The sequence below is a fragment of the Staurois parvus genome, unplaced genomic scaffold, assembly GCF_062004578.1.
Source record: "Staurois parvus isolate SC_StPar_1 unplaced genomic scaffold, SC_StPar_1.0 ptg000136l, whole genome shotgun sequence".
Taxonomy (NCBI): Eukaryota; Metazoa; Chordata; class Amphibia; order Anura; family Ranidae; genus Staurois; species Staurois parvus.
Genome location: NW_028317932.1, coordinates 5,176,008 through 5,190,837, shown reverse-complemented (window position 1 = coordinate 5,190,837; position 14,830 = coordinate 5,176,008). Strand labels below are relative to the sequence as shown.

The window sequence follows — 14,830 nt, the reverse complement described above, 5'->3', positions numbered from 1 at the left end:
TGTAACTGGTACACAGATAGTTCATAGAGACGTCTCTAATCTTCACTTTGCTGTGATTGCATTTAGTTGTTAACTTGTTGCAGCTGTAGGATGTATTTACTGCTTTTATGTGGCTATATGGCCGTATTGAGAGCCCTTTTGTATTAACAGTATCGGAAAAGGGTACTTCAGCACAGCCTTTGATCAATACGTTTAATCTCATTTATTTTCTGCTGTACAAGTCACTTTTCCGTGTGACAGAATGCATTACTCTACTCTGACAAGACTGCATAGGTGATCTAGTATTCTGTATTCACGAACTGTATTGTATATAAATGCGTCTCCTCAAAAGCAGAGGTTTATGTTTATGGATTATCTTATTTCCAGGAATAATTATTGTTCCTTCTTTCTGTCATTTCTCTTGCAGAAAGAAATCCAGGCAATGAGTCAATGTCATCATCCCAACATTGTGTCATACTATACCTCCTTTGTTGTTAAGGATGAGCTCTGGCTGGTAATGAAGCTACTGAGTGGAGGTAAGATATATATATATATATTTATTTTTTTTTTTACATTTTCTCCACCTAGCTAGTATGTCTATTAGAACAAGTTCTATGACAGCCATTCTCAATTAAAAAGCATCTCCAGCTTACTGTATTTTGTAGGCCTGTCTGTTGAGGCCACCATAAAAGAAAGTAGAAAACATGTAAATAGTAATAGAATCATCTGGATGTGCTATTGGCATTCAGACTATTTTCTTCTATTGGCTTTTATAGCACCACTTTTAACCCTGCAAACACCCTCTAACGGGTTATTTGGAAGTCTGTGTGGTGTGGTTTGATGTATTGATGTTGAGACCTGAGTAATAAATAGGAGTACTGCCAGTTGTGCAGTGGAAACCATTATCTGCTAACAACTATTAAAGTGTCACTAAACCCACAACAGTAAAATCAGTCTGTATATGCAGTAAAGCATGCTTGTTATACTCACTGTGGAACGTAAGGGGTAATCCTCTGCTTTTTGTAAAAAGGATATTTGATCCCCATTTCATCTCCTGATAGAACAGAACCTCTCGGGACACTGCACATGCTCAGTTTGGTGTGTATTGCTGGAGAGTTTTTCCTTTTTCTTGGCAGAGTGCATGTGATCAGCACAGGGCCAGTCAGCACTGTCCAGATAGAGGGTCAGGGGCTATGCAAACTCATAGGGCAGTGAGAGGAGAATGAACACTCCTACAAACTTTAACCAGTGCTCAGCTGGACACTGATAGAAGTCACAAGACTTCTCTAACTGCTGATGAGAAAAGGTATTTAGCAGTTTATATTTACTAAAATAATTGCAGTTCCATGTTCTGTGTACTGTGGGAGACCAGATATAGTGAATGCAGTGCCCTGGGTTTAGTAAAACTTTTTAAGTTGCTCATACATGAATTGATTTGAATGATTCGATTTGATTAATCCAGAGTGTGTGGATGGGGGAATCCTTCCCACTGAGCTATTGTATTCTGACAGTTGGGAGAATTTGCTGTCAGAATACACTGATCAATGTCTGCATGCTATATAGCTGGCAGCACTCTTCATGTGGCAAAAATCTGACAGGGTGGTTGTACAGAAGTTGATTGGTAGATCTACTTCCCCGCAACCACTCTGCCCATACATGTGTCAACATTTTTCCAGTCCCTGCTGAACCCCATGAATTTCAATCCACCTGTGGCCGGCTTTACACTTTTAAAGAGACAGGTTGTCTGGAGTAGGCTGTATCTGCAGATTGTTAAATAAACACATACGAGGTGTGACAATATAATTCCCAGAATACGAAGTGCGACAATTTAATTCCCAGAATGACTACAGCGTAGCGCTTTTGTTGGTGAGTCACACAGCCATTTGCACTTGAGTATGTTCTGGCATGTTCTAACTTGCACTCACTGGGTCTCAGACCTGTTGACTCAGTATTTAAGTAGAAGAAGAAACGTGTGTCCGTTGAGCTGTTGGTGGAAAATGAGTGACAGGAATCTGAGGCAGTGGATTAGCATCAAATTTTGCTTGAAAATTGGCAAAAGTGTGCGTAAAACTGAGATTTATGGTGAACTTTCCATGAAGACATCAGGTGTTTTTTTTTAAATGACATGGGCGGTTTACAGGGAGGAGGGAAGATGTCCACGTTGATGCAAGACGTGGGCAGCCAAAAATGCAAAGAATGGATGCAAATGTGGACAGAGTGCGAACCCTCATACGTCAGATCAAGATTGAGTGTGCGGATGATGGCAGAAGAATTGATCGTGAACAAGGAAACCGTGAGGCAGATTCTAATAGAGGATTTGGAAATGAGAAAGAGCTACACAAAGATGGTGCCTTGAATTTTGACAGAAGATCAGAAAAAACATTCCCTGCAAGTTTCATCTGATCTTTTGAATAATGCAGAGGTGTTTAATTTTTTTTTACAGTCCATTTCGGGTATTACATTTTCACCTCATAGAATACTTTAATCTATGTACTATATTAGCACACCCAAGTAACCAACAGCAAACTAGAAACTAGTGATGTAATAATGCATTTAAATATATTTTTTTAGTCAAAATTGTTTTTTTCTAATACTTCCCACCACCACAAAAATCTAAATGCCTTGAAGTGAGGACAGTCATCCAATGTAACGATTCCTAAACAATTTGTAGGGGAGGACCTGTCTCTTAAAGAAGCTAACAATCTAATGTCCCAAGTTTGCAAAGAAGCCAGTCCAATGTTTTTCAATTGTGTTAGGAAACTTGAGCTTCAGGAAAAAACCTCAGCTTACTTTTAATCTCAATGCTATGTCCCCATTGGGATTCAAACCTTTGCTAGGGAGCTGCTAGTGAAGAGTACAAACCACTAGACCCCATATAGTCTTTACTGTGTACTTTCACAGAGGGAGGCACCAGTGGACCTAGGTTAGGTGCATTTGTAACGAGATTTTAATATACCAGAATGTTTGTAGTTATGTTTTTAGATATACAATGTTTAACACACTGTAAGGCCAATATTTTTGGAATGACTATGTAGATGGCTGCTTGTGGGTTCTTTGTGCATAGGTAGGTCTAATTGGTTTCTTCTTGCTGTCCACTTTCCCTCTTCCATAGCCATAAACATTCAATGGCTCAAGCTCAGATTTACACAACCACCTTAACGGAACTCAATGGAATGACTTATTCCCCTCCCTTACCTTCCTGCTCTGGTCAGAAAGACCTATGAAGCTTCAGTCGGAAAGAGAGAGTCTGAAAGTAAATTGCTTTTGCTGTGCTTTCTCTTTAGAAAACCCCTTCTGCAACATCAGTGCCATGAATACATTCACTCAATTATATCTGTTTAAAAATTTTGTACACCTAGTAAAAAAACTCATTTTAATATATATCAATTAAATATATCAATATCAATTAATATCGAAACCGTACTCTCGCAAGACCTCCTGCTCCCTTGTTTCCTCCTCCCATGCTCGTCTCCAGGACTTCTCCAGAGCTTTCCCCATCCTCTGGAACTCTCTACCCCAATTTATCAGACTATCGCCTACTCTGCTCACTTTTAGGCGATCTCTGAAAACCTATCTCTTCAGGGAACCCTATCCTGCCTTCAGCTAATAACGCAATCTTCTACTCTTCCTACCAGTCCATCCCCCACAGTTATTACCTTTTGTACCACTAACCCCTCCCTCCTAGATTGTAAGCTCCAAGGAGCAGGGCCCTCCTATCCCTCTTGTATTGAACTGTATTGTTGCTGTATTGTCTCCCTTTATATTGTAAAGCGCTGAGCAAACTGTTGACGCTATATAAATCCTGTATAATAATAATATCAAGATCGACTGCTATGGTAACAGTGGAAGCGTTTTGTACCCTGTCTGTCCATAGAACATCCTGAAAAATCTGAGTGTGGTTGGCTCACTGCATTTCCACATGCCCTGCATAGAGCTTGAAGTAAAATGTCAAGCATCCCCAGTCCTTTGTTGTACTGCAAGGAGCCTTTATTGCAAGGGGAAAAAATTTCTACACTGGGCCTATAGATCTAGTATTTCTTTTATCATTGCAAAGGGACTGATTTTGTGAATATAGTGTTCCGACGCTCTCATTTAGCAGTCTGGTATAGAAAGTTTGTGCTCTGTAGTTACATAGGCCACTGCACTAACAGGTATGTATCTGCATTGAAGTTTGCTTACGCTTCAGGCAAGAAAAAGCACATGCAGTTATGTTTTAGTAAACCATTAACAATATTTTTACACTCGTAGAAATTGCACCTGAGTTTATTTTGCTAATCCACCTTCACTCCCCTTCATAACTGCACTCACATCCAGAGAGGGAGATTCATCGCTGTCAGCCAGTCAGTGCTCTATTGCTTTGTAAGCCTTTAGCTGAACGGGAGAAATATAAAAAATTCCTTGATTGACGATGAACAGCTTGGGTGATAGAATCTTCCCTGCTGGCTATTGTGTTCAGACAAGCCAGCACCTGCGACTATCTGAACACCTGAACAGGGACTGCATCTGATTAGATGCAATCACTTTGGTTGACATTTTTTCACCCGGCTTTGATTTTTTTTTTGTCAGCAAGAATTACTGGAATTATGACAGACTTAAGGAACAGAACTTCACAAGCCATTTTTACCTATAGCCAATAATCATTTTCAATCAATCAGAATCAAATTCTGGAGGTTTTGGAGGCCAGGTCAACAGCTCAAACTCGTTGTGTTCCTCAAACTATTCTTGAACCATTTTGTAGTGTGGCACACTCCTTTTATGTTAGAGAATACCGTTTCCATGAAGGGGTGTACTTGGTTAGCATCAATGTTTAGATAGGTGGTACATGTCAAGTAACATCCACATGAATGGCAGGATCTGAGGTTTCCCAGCAAACCATTGTGCAAAGCATCACCTTGCCTCTGTTGTCTTGCCTTCTTCCCATACTGTATCTCTGTGCCATCTCTTCCCCAGGTAAGTGATACACACATACCCAGCCATTCACAAAATGTAAAAAAAAAAAAAAAACGCTGTTCACCAGACCAGGCCACCTCCTTATATTGCTATGTGGTCCAGTTCTGATGCTCATGTGCCCCATTGTAGGCCCTTCGGCTGTGGACCTGGGTCAGCATGGACACCCTGCCCAGGCTGTGGCTATGCATTCCCATACACAACAAACTGTGACGCTCCATTTTTTGTCTTTCAACACATCAACATCTACATGTTTACTTGCTGCCTAACTATGGCTGGTGTGTGTGTATAAAGTTATGGTTGATCGTTATTTGTGTGTAAAAAATAAATGTCTTCTTAAGCTTGGCATTATATTTGCTTAAAATTTAAAATGGAATAGAATTCTCTCAAACCAACCCCCCCCCCCCCTTTTTTTTTTTTTTGCCCTAAAACAATCATCTACAAGTACCTCTCACTTGTGATCATACTGTGATGCCAATTATTTTAGGTTTTGATTGGGAAGAGCCTTGTAGGAGATGCATTGGCAGCAATTAGATCCAGAAGATAATTAGACCATATATGATTGAATGATTTGTTAATCCTGAAGGTTATGCAAAATATCTGGTGAGAGACATTTAATTAACAATCTGACTGGTGTAAGACTTGTCATATCTTCACACATTGACATTAGTGTTAATTCTCTCTTGTGATGTTCACCCATGAATGACTAACTGCCACTTGGTGTAGTTGGTAAGCTTCAGCGAAAAATGTTATTTCATTTTTATTGTTCTGCATGTTGGAAGTGAAGATAATGGTGGTTTATCTTGCTATATGACAGTAAAGTCTTTAAGTACAAATATTTTCCAAATTCCGCAGCCTGATTACCACTTGGTGAGCTTGTTACTTGTTAAATATTTTTGTAGCTCAGTTGAGAAACACTCCTGCTAATTTAGGAAGTGTTGGAGCACCCTTGTGGGAGATAATGAGCATGGAGCTTACAGGGATTTTTCAGATGTGGAGAAAGTAAGTCTTTTTCTTAAAGAACTGTGATCCTTTTCATTGTCAAGGACAAAAAGTAGCAGATGAACAAGCTACCATAAACTTTTTTTTATTATTTTTATTTTTAACAGCTATAACTGTTTTGGTTTGAAGAGAACAGGAAAGGGTCAGAGCCTCTTAAGTTTTAATTGCTGGTTCATCAGATAAACAGGTACAACTTGTGTAGAAGAATTTGTTACATCTTTGTGTATCAACTGAGGCTAGTCACTTCACTGAGGCGATATGTAAGGGTTTACATCCACTTTAATGAATTCATATTATATGAAAAAAATAACCATAACAACGAGAGGCTGTACAAGCATTTTTTTTTTCAATCTGGGTTGGTGGCAGGTGTGAACATCAAACGGCTACCAGATGCATTTGGGATATTCTGCAGTAATTTGCAGTAAAATGGGATCTGATCCTCATCAAAGTCACAACAATAGAAAAACACAATGTGCTTTAGCTGATAACACAAACAATTGTAATTTTTCATTTATTGAACACACCCAGTAAACATTCAAAGTGCCACAGAGAAAATTGAACCCACATACTAATTACTTCAATGAAAGCTAATTGGAGTCAGTAGTTTGCACACCTAGAGTCCAGTTAATGAAATTACTTTTGGAGGTGTGGTTTAGAGCTACTTTGATTGCTAAAAGATGCAAAAATGTTAAGATTGCTGTTCATAACAAGCATCAGCTGATGTGAACCATTCCTCGCAAAAGGAGCTCTCTGAAGACATAAGATCAAGCTTAGTTGATCTGCATAAGGCTGGAAAGGGATACAAAACGATCTCTAAGTGTTTAGGCATCAATAAGTTGACAGACAAATTGTTTATCAATGGAGACAATTTTAGTACTGTGGCTGCTTTTCCACGAAGTGAGTGCCCAGCCTAGTTGAATCCCAAGGCACAGAATCCTCAGTAAGGTAAAGAAGAACACACGAGTAACACCTAAAGGCTTGAAGTCAGCTCTGGAACTGGAAAACACCTCTGTTCAGGAGTATTCTACATGTGAGTCTTTGAACAGGCAGGTGTCCATGGCAATACACCATGGAGGAAGCTGCTGCTCTCCAGAGAAAACTTTGAGTGGCTGAAGTTTGCCAAAGAGCACCTTGGCAAACCACAACACAACTGGGAAAATGTTTTGTGGACTGATAAAACAAAGTTGAATTATTAGGGAAGAATTCTTAGTGCTATGTATGGTGCAAAAAAGGGTACGGTTTGCCAACATCAAAATATCATCTCAACTGTGAAGTATGGGGGAGGAACATCATGATTTGGGCTTCCTTCACTGCCTCAGGACCACTTGCCTTCATGGAGGTGAAAATTAATTCTCAAGCATACCAAAATATCCTACAGGATAATGTAAGGGTGGCTGTCTGCCATCTAAAGCTTAGTAGAAGTTGGGGGATGCAGTAGGACAATGACCCTAAGCATCAAAGTAAACCCACCACAGCCTGGTTTCAGAAAAAGAAAATGTACCTTTTTGGAGTGGCTCAGTCAGAGCTCAGACCTTAACCTTATAGTAATGCTGTGGAATGACATCATGAGAGCCACTCCCACCAGACATCCTACAGATGTGACTGAGCTGGAGCATTTTTGTAAAGAGGAATGGCTAAAAATTCCTCCATTGTGCAGGTCTGATTCAGAGCTACCAAAAGTGCTTGCCTGAAGTCATTGCTGCCAAAGAATGTACTGCCAGCTATTAAAGTGGAAGTAAACTCTGTTTTGCACCTTTTACCTACAGGTAAGCCTTTAATAAGGTTCACCTGTAGGTACTGTAAATATCTCCTAAACATGCACCGTTTAGGAGATATTTACTGTAGAAGCACCGGTGACGTCACCAGCGCATGCGCACTGCGCTCTCAGTGGACAGAGTGCCGTCCATTGAGAGAGCTGTGCTGCGGCTGACACTCCGTTCGTGCATGTGAGGACATGACGGCATCTCAGCTCGGCCAATCAGATGGCTGCTGCTCGCGAACCTAGCAGGAAGACCAGGTAGTTGTCAGAGCAGTGCCCTGATGATCGGTGCCCAGCAGTGCCACCCACCAGTTCCGCCCACCTCTGCCCAGCAGTGCACCCTCCTGTGTCCAGCAGTGCACCCATCTGTGCCACCCAGCAGTGCCACCTACCTGTGCCCAGCAGTGCCACCCACCTGTACCCACCAGTGCTCAGCAGTGTAGCCCAGCGGTTGTGCCAGTCAGTGCCCAGCGGTTGTGCCAGTCAGTGCCCAGCAGTTGCGCCAGTCAATCCCTAGCAGTGCCGCCAGTCAGTGCCCAGCAGTGATGCCAGTCAGTGCCACCTATCAGTGCTGTCTATCAGTGCCGCCTATCCGTGACACCTCATTAGTGCCGCCTATCCGTGCTGCCTATCAGTGCCCATCAGTGCCGCCTATTAGTGCCCATCAGTGCTACCTCATCAGCGCACATCAGTTAAGGAAAAAAATTACCTGTTTGAAAAATTTTATAATAGAAACAATGAAACTTTTTTTTTTTTTTAATTTATTTGCACTTTTTTTGTTTATAGCGCAAAAAGTAAAGTGCCCAGCGGCGATTAAATACCACCAAAAGAAAGCTCTATTTTGTGGGAAAAACATTATAAAAATTACATATGGGTACAATCTTGCATGTCAATCAAAATGCGACAGCGCTGAAAGCTGAAAATTGGCCTGGTAAAGAAGGGCGTATAAGTGCCTGGTAGGCAAGTGGTTAATGTAAAGCCATTTAAAAAGGTATTTTCAGTGCCTTCAGTTTAGCAACATGCTTTATTTGGGTTTTATTGATGCTCTTTTCTGGTACTGACATGGGACCACCACCAAGATCAAGATTTTTACAACTCACTGATTCAATACCTTTTATCTTTTGAATTTTACAGGCTCTGTCTTGGACATCATTAAACATATTATAGCGAAAGGAGAACATAAGAATGGAGTACTGGATGAAGCGAGCATTGCTACTATGCTAAAGGAGGTTCTTGAGGGTCTCGAATACCTACATAAAAACGGCCAGATACATAGGTAGGTGTGTGATGGTTATGTTACATTTTCCAATACCCCATCTCTCTTTTTATACACCAATACTAATGTTTATTTCTTGTCTTGATGTATAAATTTGGACTCGTGTATTTTAAGTCATCACTATTTTTGAAGTGCACACATCTTATATTTCCAGCCATTCCCTCACTGGAGGTGTAGCATGCAATTATGGAAATATATATCGAGTTGGCTACTTCACTGGTTTGAATGAATGCAGTTTGTGTGCTTCTTGCTCAAGGGAAACTTTTCAAAAGTATCATGGTGGCAATATAGAACTAACTAGTACACTGAAGATTCAGCATGGAAACTGCAGTAATAGGTACATTTGTGCACGTCTAGTCAATGCTTAGCTATTCTTGACGTCTTGCTCTGCTCCTCTGGGGCTTGTGTCTGGAAACCAGTGCTATTAAATGGATGGACAGATTTACAGTGAAACATATGAGTCAGGCCAACCAGTCTACTAGCCAGCAGGCTCAAGAATTTGCCAAGCTCAGTTACAGTGTTCTGGCAATATCCATTTTACCAGCCTAATTATTCAAGTGATCTGACAGCACATCACAATCCAGTGTTTTTAAAAATGGAAGCTGGATGTATTGCTCAAATTAACCATTTTTTTTTTTTTCAGCCATAGAAACAAAACCTGATTTGTAAGCAAGTGTTTTGTTTGCTCTTGATTTCCTTGGGCAGTGTATGATCATTTGAGTAGATTATTTTTGTCGTAAAGCTGCCACAGGTATATTTACACATTTTGCCGCTAATGGTTCAACCCTTTGCCAGGTGGGTAGCCTGTCAGATTTCATGGCATCAGATGTGGTCCTTGGCCCTCTCCAAGTGCCTTTACAAATTACGATTGTAAATTCTGCTTGCCAGTAAATGAAATAGCAGACAGTTTAGAAAAATGTATTTTTGCTTAATCTGCAGTTGTGTTGGGACCTCATTTAAATGTTACTGTGCTAGAGTATCATTGCACTTCAAACTACAGTCCTGAGGATCCTCAGCAACAATAGATGTGTCTAATCCAACAGGACACAGCAGGGATGCCATGTATGCCAACAGTAATAACCTGCTAATATCTACACTGCAGTGCCAAATGAAAATGTACTGCGAGAGAATATAAATAAAGATTTTAGCCATTACTGTAATTTTATGTATTTTCAAACATTTACCTATTTGCTGTTCCATAGTTTTTGATGGTGTTTTATATAAAGATTTTGTAAAGTTTCTCTAGTTAACCCTTCTTCCAGAATACTTTCTGAGATAAACTTTTACAGCATCCTAGTGTATTAACATATATATGTGTATACCGAGTATTTATCTAGGCAGATATAAATAACTCAAATTATTGCAGCTTTGCAATCATCAGTAAATGTATTTTTTGAATCAAGCAATGTATGCACCTAAATGTGACGTGGTTATAGCGTATTCTAGTAACTGTGAAGCAGAGCTGGAGTTTGAAGGGAAGAAGCAATATAAGCAGCCAGTTTGCTGACAAAGGAGCAAGCTGATAGCAGAGAACAAACTGACAGAGAGATGAGCTCATCACTATACTACTTCTCCTTTCACTGTCCAGTCACAGACTTGGTGTGGGTCCAGGATGACCTGGGTTTAGAGGAAGTGGGTTGAGTAGCGCTGGCCACCAGACTGAGGCCATCTAGTGGCAGAAAAAAGGACTGTATGAAAATCTGTGGATTATTTTTATCTTGTTTTTGGCTGAAGTTCTGTTTTAAACCCACTCAGAAGCCATTTGTACACAGCCTCATGGCTCCAGTGTCCTCAATGGTTGTATTCTGTTTAATTACTGCACTGCCTTTCAGTAGACAAAGCTGCTCTTTGTGGACTTTCGGAAGTGACCCGTGACTTCCCCTATATTGAACGTCCTATCCATCAGGTTGCAGGGTGCAAGTTGCCTGGAAGTGCACACAACGTGATGTTTTAGATACAAAAAATTAGTTTTTCTAGTTGTCACAGTGACTGTACACATGTAATTATATGAATCTGTAATTCCATTATTTCAGACTGATTTGACATTGTTCAGATGTGAGGGTATAACGTAGACAATTTTAGTTTATTTATAACAATAGTGCAATGATCAACCATTTTTCCCAAAAAAGAATAAAAGACATTGATTAAAAAACTGGGTAAAAAACAGGGTACAAACATTATCATAGCTTAACCCCGTCACGCCTAAGGGTAAAACAAATCTAAATGCCTAAGCACAATTTTGCAAAGTTGACATGTGATAGTAAAACCGTACATATCATCACAACTACTTTGTACATCCAGGTGAATTTTACTGCGTTTTTTTCAGGACAAATTGAGCTTTCATTTGGTGGTTAATGGAAATATCTATCTCGAGTTTTTTTTTTTTAATTATCAAAGGAAAACTGGCCCAAAATAGTTTTCTTTTTTTTGCCTAAAACACACTGACACTAACTGACACTCATACCAATTTTTTTTTAAATCCTGACCTTTGACACTGACCTTTTGACCTTGACCTTTGACCCTGAGCTTGAACCAAACAATAACCCTGGCACTGAACTAGATCAAAACTTGATCTAGGTATTTTTTATTTTGTTTTAATATTTATTTATCTTTTTTCTTTTTTTCTACAAACATTTTTTTTTTCTCTATGCCAGGAGTTAGAGAGATACAATGGATCTCTCTTCGCCATTCATAGAGAGAGAAAGAAACAAGGGGGCCAGGCTGCACAGTGACTGATCACTGTGATAGCCAATCAGAGGCTATCACAGCGATCATGTGACCCGGAATCGGGAGTCCCGTGTCCCAATCGTTAGAACGGGACATGGGGCTCTCATTGACACTGTGGTCTTTTGTGCTGGGAGCGCACAGTGCGTCGCGCTCCCAGCACAAAGACAGCTACGCAAATATACAGCCCCACGGAAAAAAGCCCAGTTCCGTGACATCGGCGTCAAGGGGTTAATATTGCATCGGCTTTTCCAAGGGCTGTATGGGGCTTTCCCATTGACAGTCCAATTGAAATTGTGGAATGCTGGGAAAATCCCACATTGTTAATGCTCATTTTCACTTGCTTTCCTGGAAAATATTTTACCATTACTTGGGTAGGAAAGTTGACTATAATACCCCCTAAGAAACCTTCCACACAGGCGTTACGTTTTTTTTCATCAGTTCAGAAAAAAGGAAGAAAGAAAAGAAAAAAACGTATCAGTTCACATCAGTTTTTCGTCAGTTCACGTCAGTTTTTCGTCAGTTCACGTCAGGTTTTCCGTCAGTTCACGTCAGGTTTTCCGTCAGTTCACGTCAGATTTTCCGTCAGTTCACGTCAGGTTTTCCGTCAGTTCACGTCAGGTTTTCCGTCAGTTCACGTCAGGTTTTCCGTCAGTTCACGTCAGGTTTTCCGTCAGTTCACGTCAGGTTTTCCGTCAGTTCACGTCAGGTTTTCCGTCAGTTCACGTCAGGTTTTCCGTCAGTTCACGTCAGGTTTTTCGTCAGTTCACGTCAGTTTTTCGTCAGCTCACGCCAGTTTTTCGTCAGCTCACGCCAGTTTTTCGTCAGTTTACGCCAGTTTTTCGTCGGTTAACTTCAATTTACGTCAGTTTTTCATCAGTTTACATCTGTGTTTTTTACCTTTACATCCATGTTTTGCCTGTTTTCATCCTTTTCTTGTCTGTTTTCACCCATTTTTTGTCCATTTACTTCTGTTTTGATCCATTTCTTTTCTTTTTTTTTTTTTTTTAATGGAAGAAAAATAGGGTTTTCTTCCATTCAAAAAAACAGATGTTAACGGATGCAGACATTGATGGGCAGATGAAAAACGGACATACGGAACGCCCATGTGAAAGTGACCTAAGAATGTGCCAGATGCCCTTTAAATCTGGTTTGGTTATTTTGGGATGAGCTCACTTTGTTGTATTGGCCTGATGCTGGCAGCATGTGGTCTTTGAGCTATGGAGATGCCATCTAGTATAGTTGGCATTCTGTACTCCACTACTTGTAGTAATTGTGACATGCCATAGGCTGTGTGGTTTGATATTGGTGTTCTCTGATTTAGCAGTCTTTAGTAATTGGCCACTAGTGGTTCGAAAGCGTTCACCAGTATTAACCAACATATACAATACAGCTGTCTCCGCTATGTACTCCAGTTTACTCTATACACAGCAATTGTTACTTTCTGAAAGTGTTTTAGAAACATAAACTGCGCCAGTAACTTGAGAAGTAAATCACTTCTAAGCTAATGTTTACCTTCCACTTAAATAGAAGTCAAATCTAGAGGCATTGTATTGGGCACACCTGAATTGGGCTTAGTTCAGAAGTGTGGGTGTGAGAATGTTTCTCAGATACACCCCACTTGACACCTGGAGTAATTACAGCCACTAAACTCCATTATGTGAGGATAGCAAACATTTTAAAGCAAAATTTTTTTGCTGTGATCACACTTCTGTGGAAACCATTTTATGAAGACTTGCCAGGTCCTTGAAGTTATTATGGAGTTTTTTTATTTCTTTAAGAGACAATTAACATAATTGTATTTGTTTTAAGTCTTTCTGTTCTGCCCCACTTACAAACAATGCTAGTATTTACATAGGACTTGAGTGAAGATAATGTAAAGTAGTAGGCCAAAAAAGTAATGTTGGGCAGGCTTGCTATATTTTAAGCCCCGTACACACAATGAGAATATCGGACGAACGATCGCCCATTTTTTTTTCGCCTGCTAGTCTCACATTGAAAGTGAAAAGGTTATTAAAGATACGAAAATTCTCCGATAAAAGAAAAGAATTTCGAAAGTGATGTCATGTATTGTATTTGAATTGTATTTTCGGGCGATTACTGTACTGATTAAAGGAAAATCGCACGATCTGGTATCGTAAGAGAAAAATTTTTGCACTTGTTCCTTCGGATATTGTCACACACATTGTCGTGGTTGGCTCTCAAAAGCTGTGTACTAACGATCCGATTATCGAAAATGTTCATACAATGTTCTTATAATGTGTACGGGGCATAAAGGATAACTATACTTTTTTTTTTTTTAATAAAATAAATGCACATTTTTTTTACAGGTAAAAATGTACATTTATTTATTTATTTTTTTCACTGAAGCCTTTAAAGCATTGTACCTATGATCAACAGATTGTGGGTGCAAAGCCAGGATCCTGCAGACTGTCCGTTTTCTGACCATACTTCCCGTACAGGCAGACAGTTACTGAACTGCCCAAAGAATCAATGAACTACAGGAGAGCTCACCAACACCCACACATTTCATTGAGAACTACAAGCCATCATCTGTGGTGGCCGACTGTACTTATAGTTCATTTATTCACACAGCCTCACTGTTTTTAAATTGTGACAATGGGTGCTGAGAGAAGATCCCCTACCTGCTGTCACAGGGAGGAGGGGATTGGGGGTAGAGGAGGCAGCAGCTGGAACATGTTACGCCCTAGATATGGGTGGAACTTGTAACGTGTTCCAAAAGTGAACTTAGCATTTAAAGCTGAACTGCTGCACTGCAAGAGTTATTTGTTCTTTTTTGTCTAGAGGGAACAGCAAAAGCAATTCTACTTCCTATAATCTTTGCTCACGCAGGCTTCCTCCCAGCTGCAGGACTGGCCACCCAAAGCTATTTCTGTTTGCCGCTGTGTTGGGAGTTCCTACAAATTGTAGTTGTGAGTCAGGACGCTGAGGGCCCAGCCACAACCCAGAGCACTGGCTACCAGGGTGGTGAGGGATAAGGCAGATCTAACTACCTTTTTGAGTTCTCCCGGGTATGCACAAGCATTTACCTCTTGTAGTGCGGAGAGGAGCCCCACTATAAGGGTCTATATTTACTTTACTCAGAGTTCAGCTTTAAAAAGTATGTTCACCATTTCAGAATA

The 14,830-nt window shown here is 40.2% G+C and overlaps 1 protein-coding gene across 2 annotated transcripts in view; it reads left to right on the top strand.

The window, feature by feature from the left end:
• Positions 1–14,830, top strand: part of OXSR1 (oxidative stress responsive kinase 1) — a 162,980-nt gene that overhangs the window by 98,974 nt on the left and 49,176 nt on the right. For both annotated transcript variants that reach the window (XM_089673142.1, XM_089673143.1), the window contains exons 3-4: positions 407–515; positions 8,822–8,963. In XM_089673142.1, coding sequence (XP_089529268.1) covers positions 407–515; positions 8,822–8,963 — 251 coding nt within the window. The remainder of the gene's footprint in view (positions 1–406; positions 516–8,821; positions 8,964–14,830) is intronic.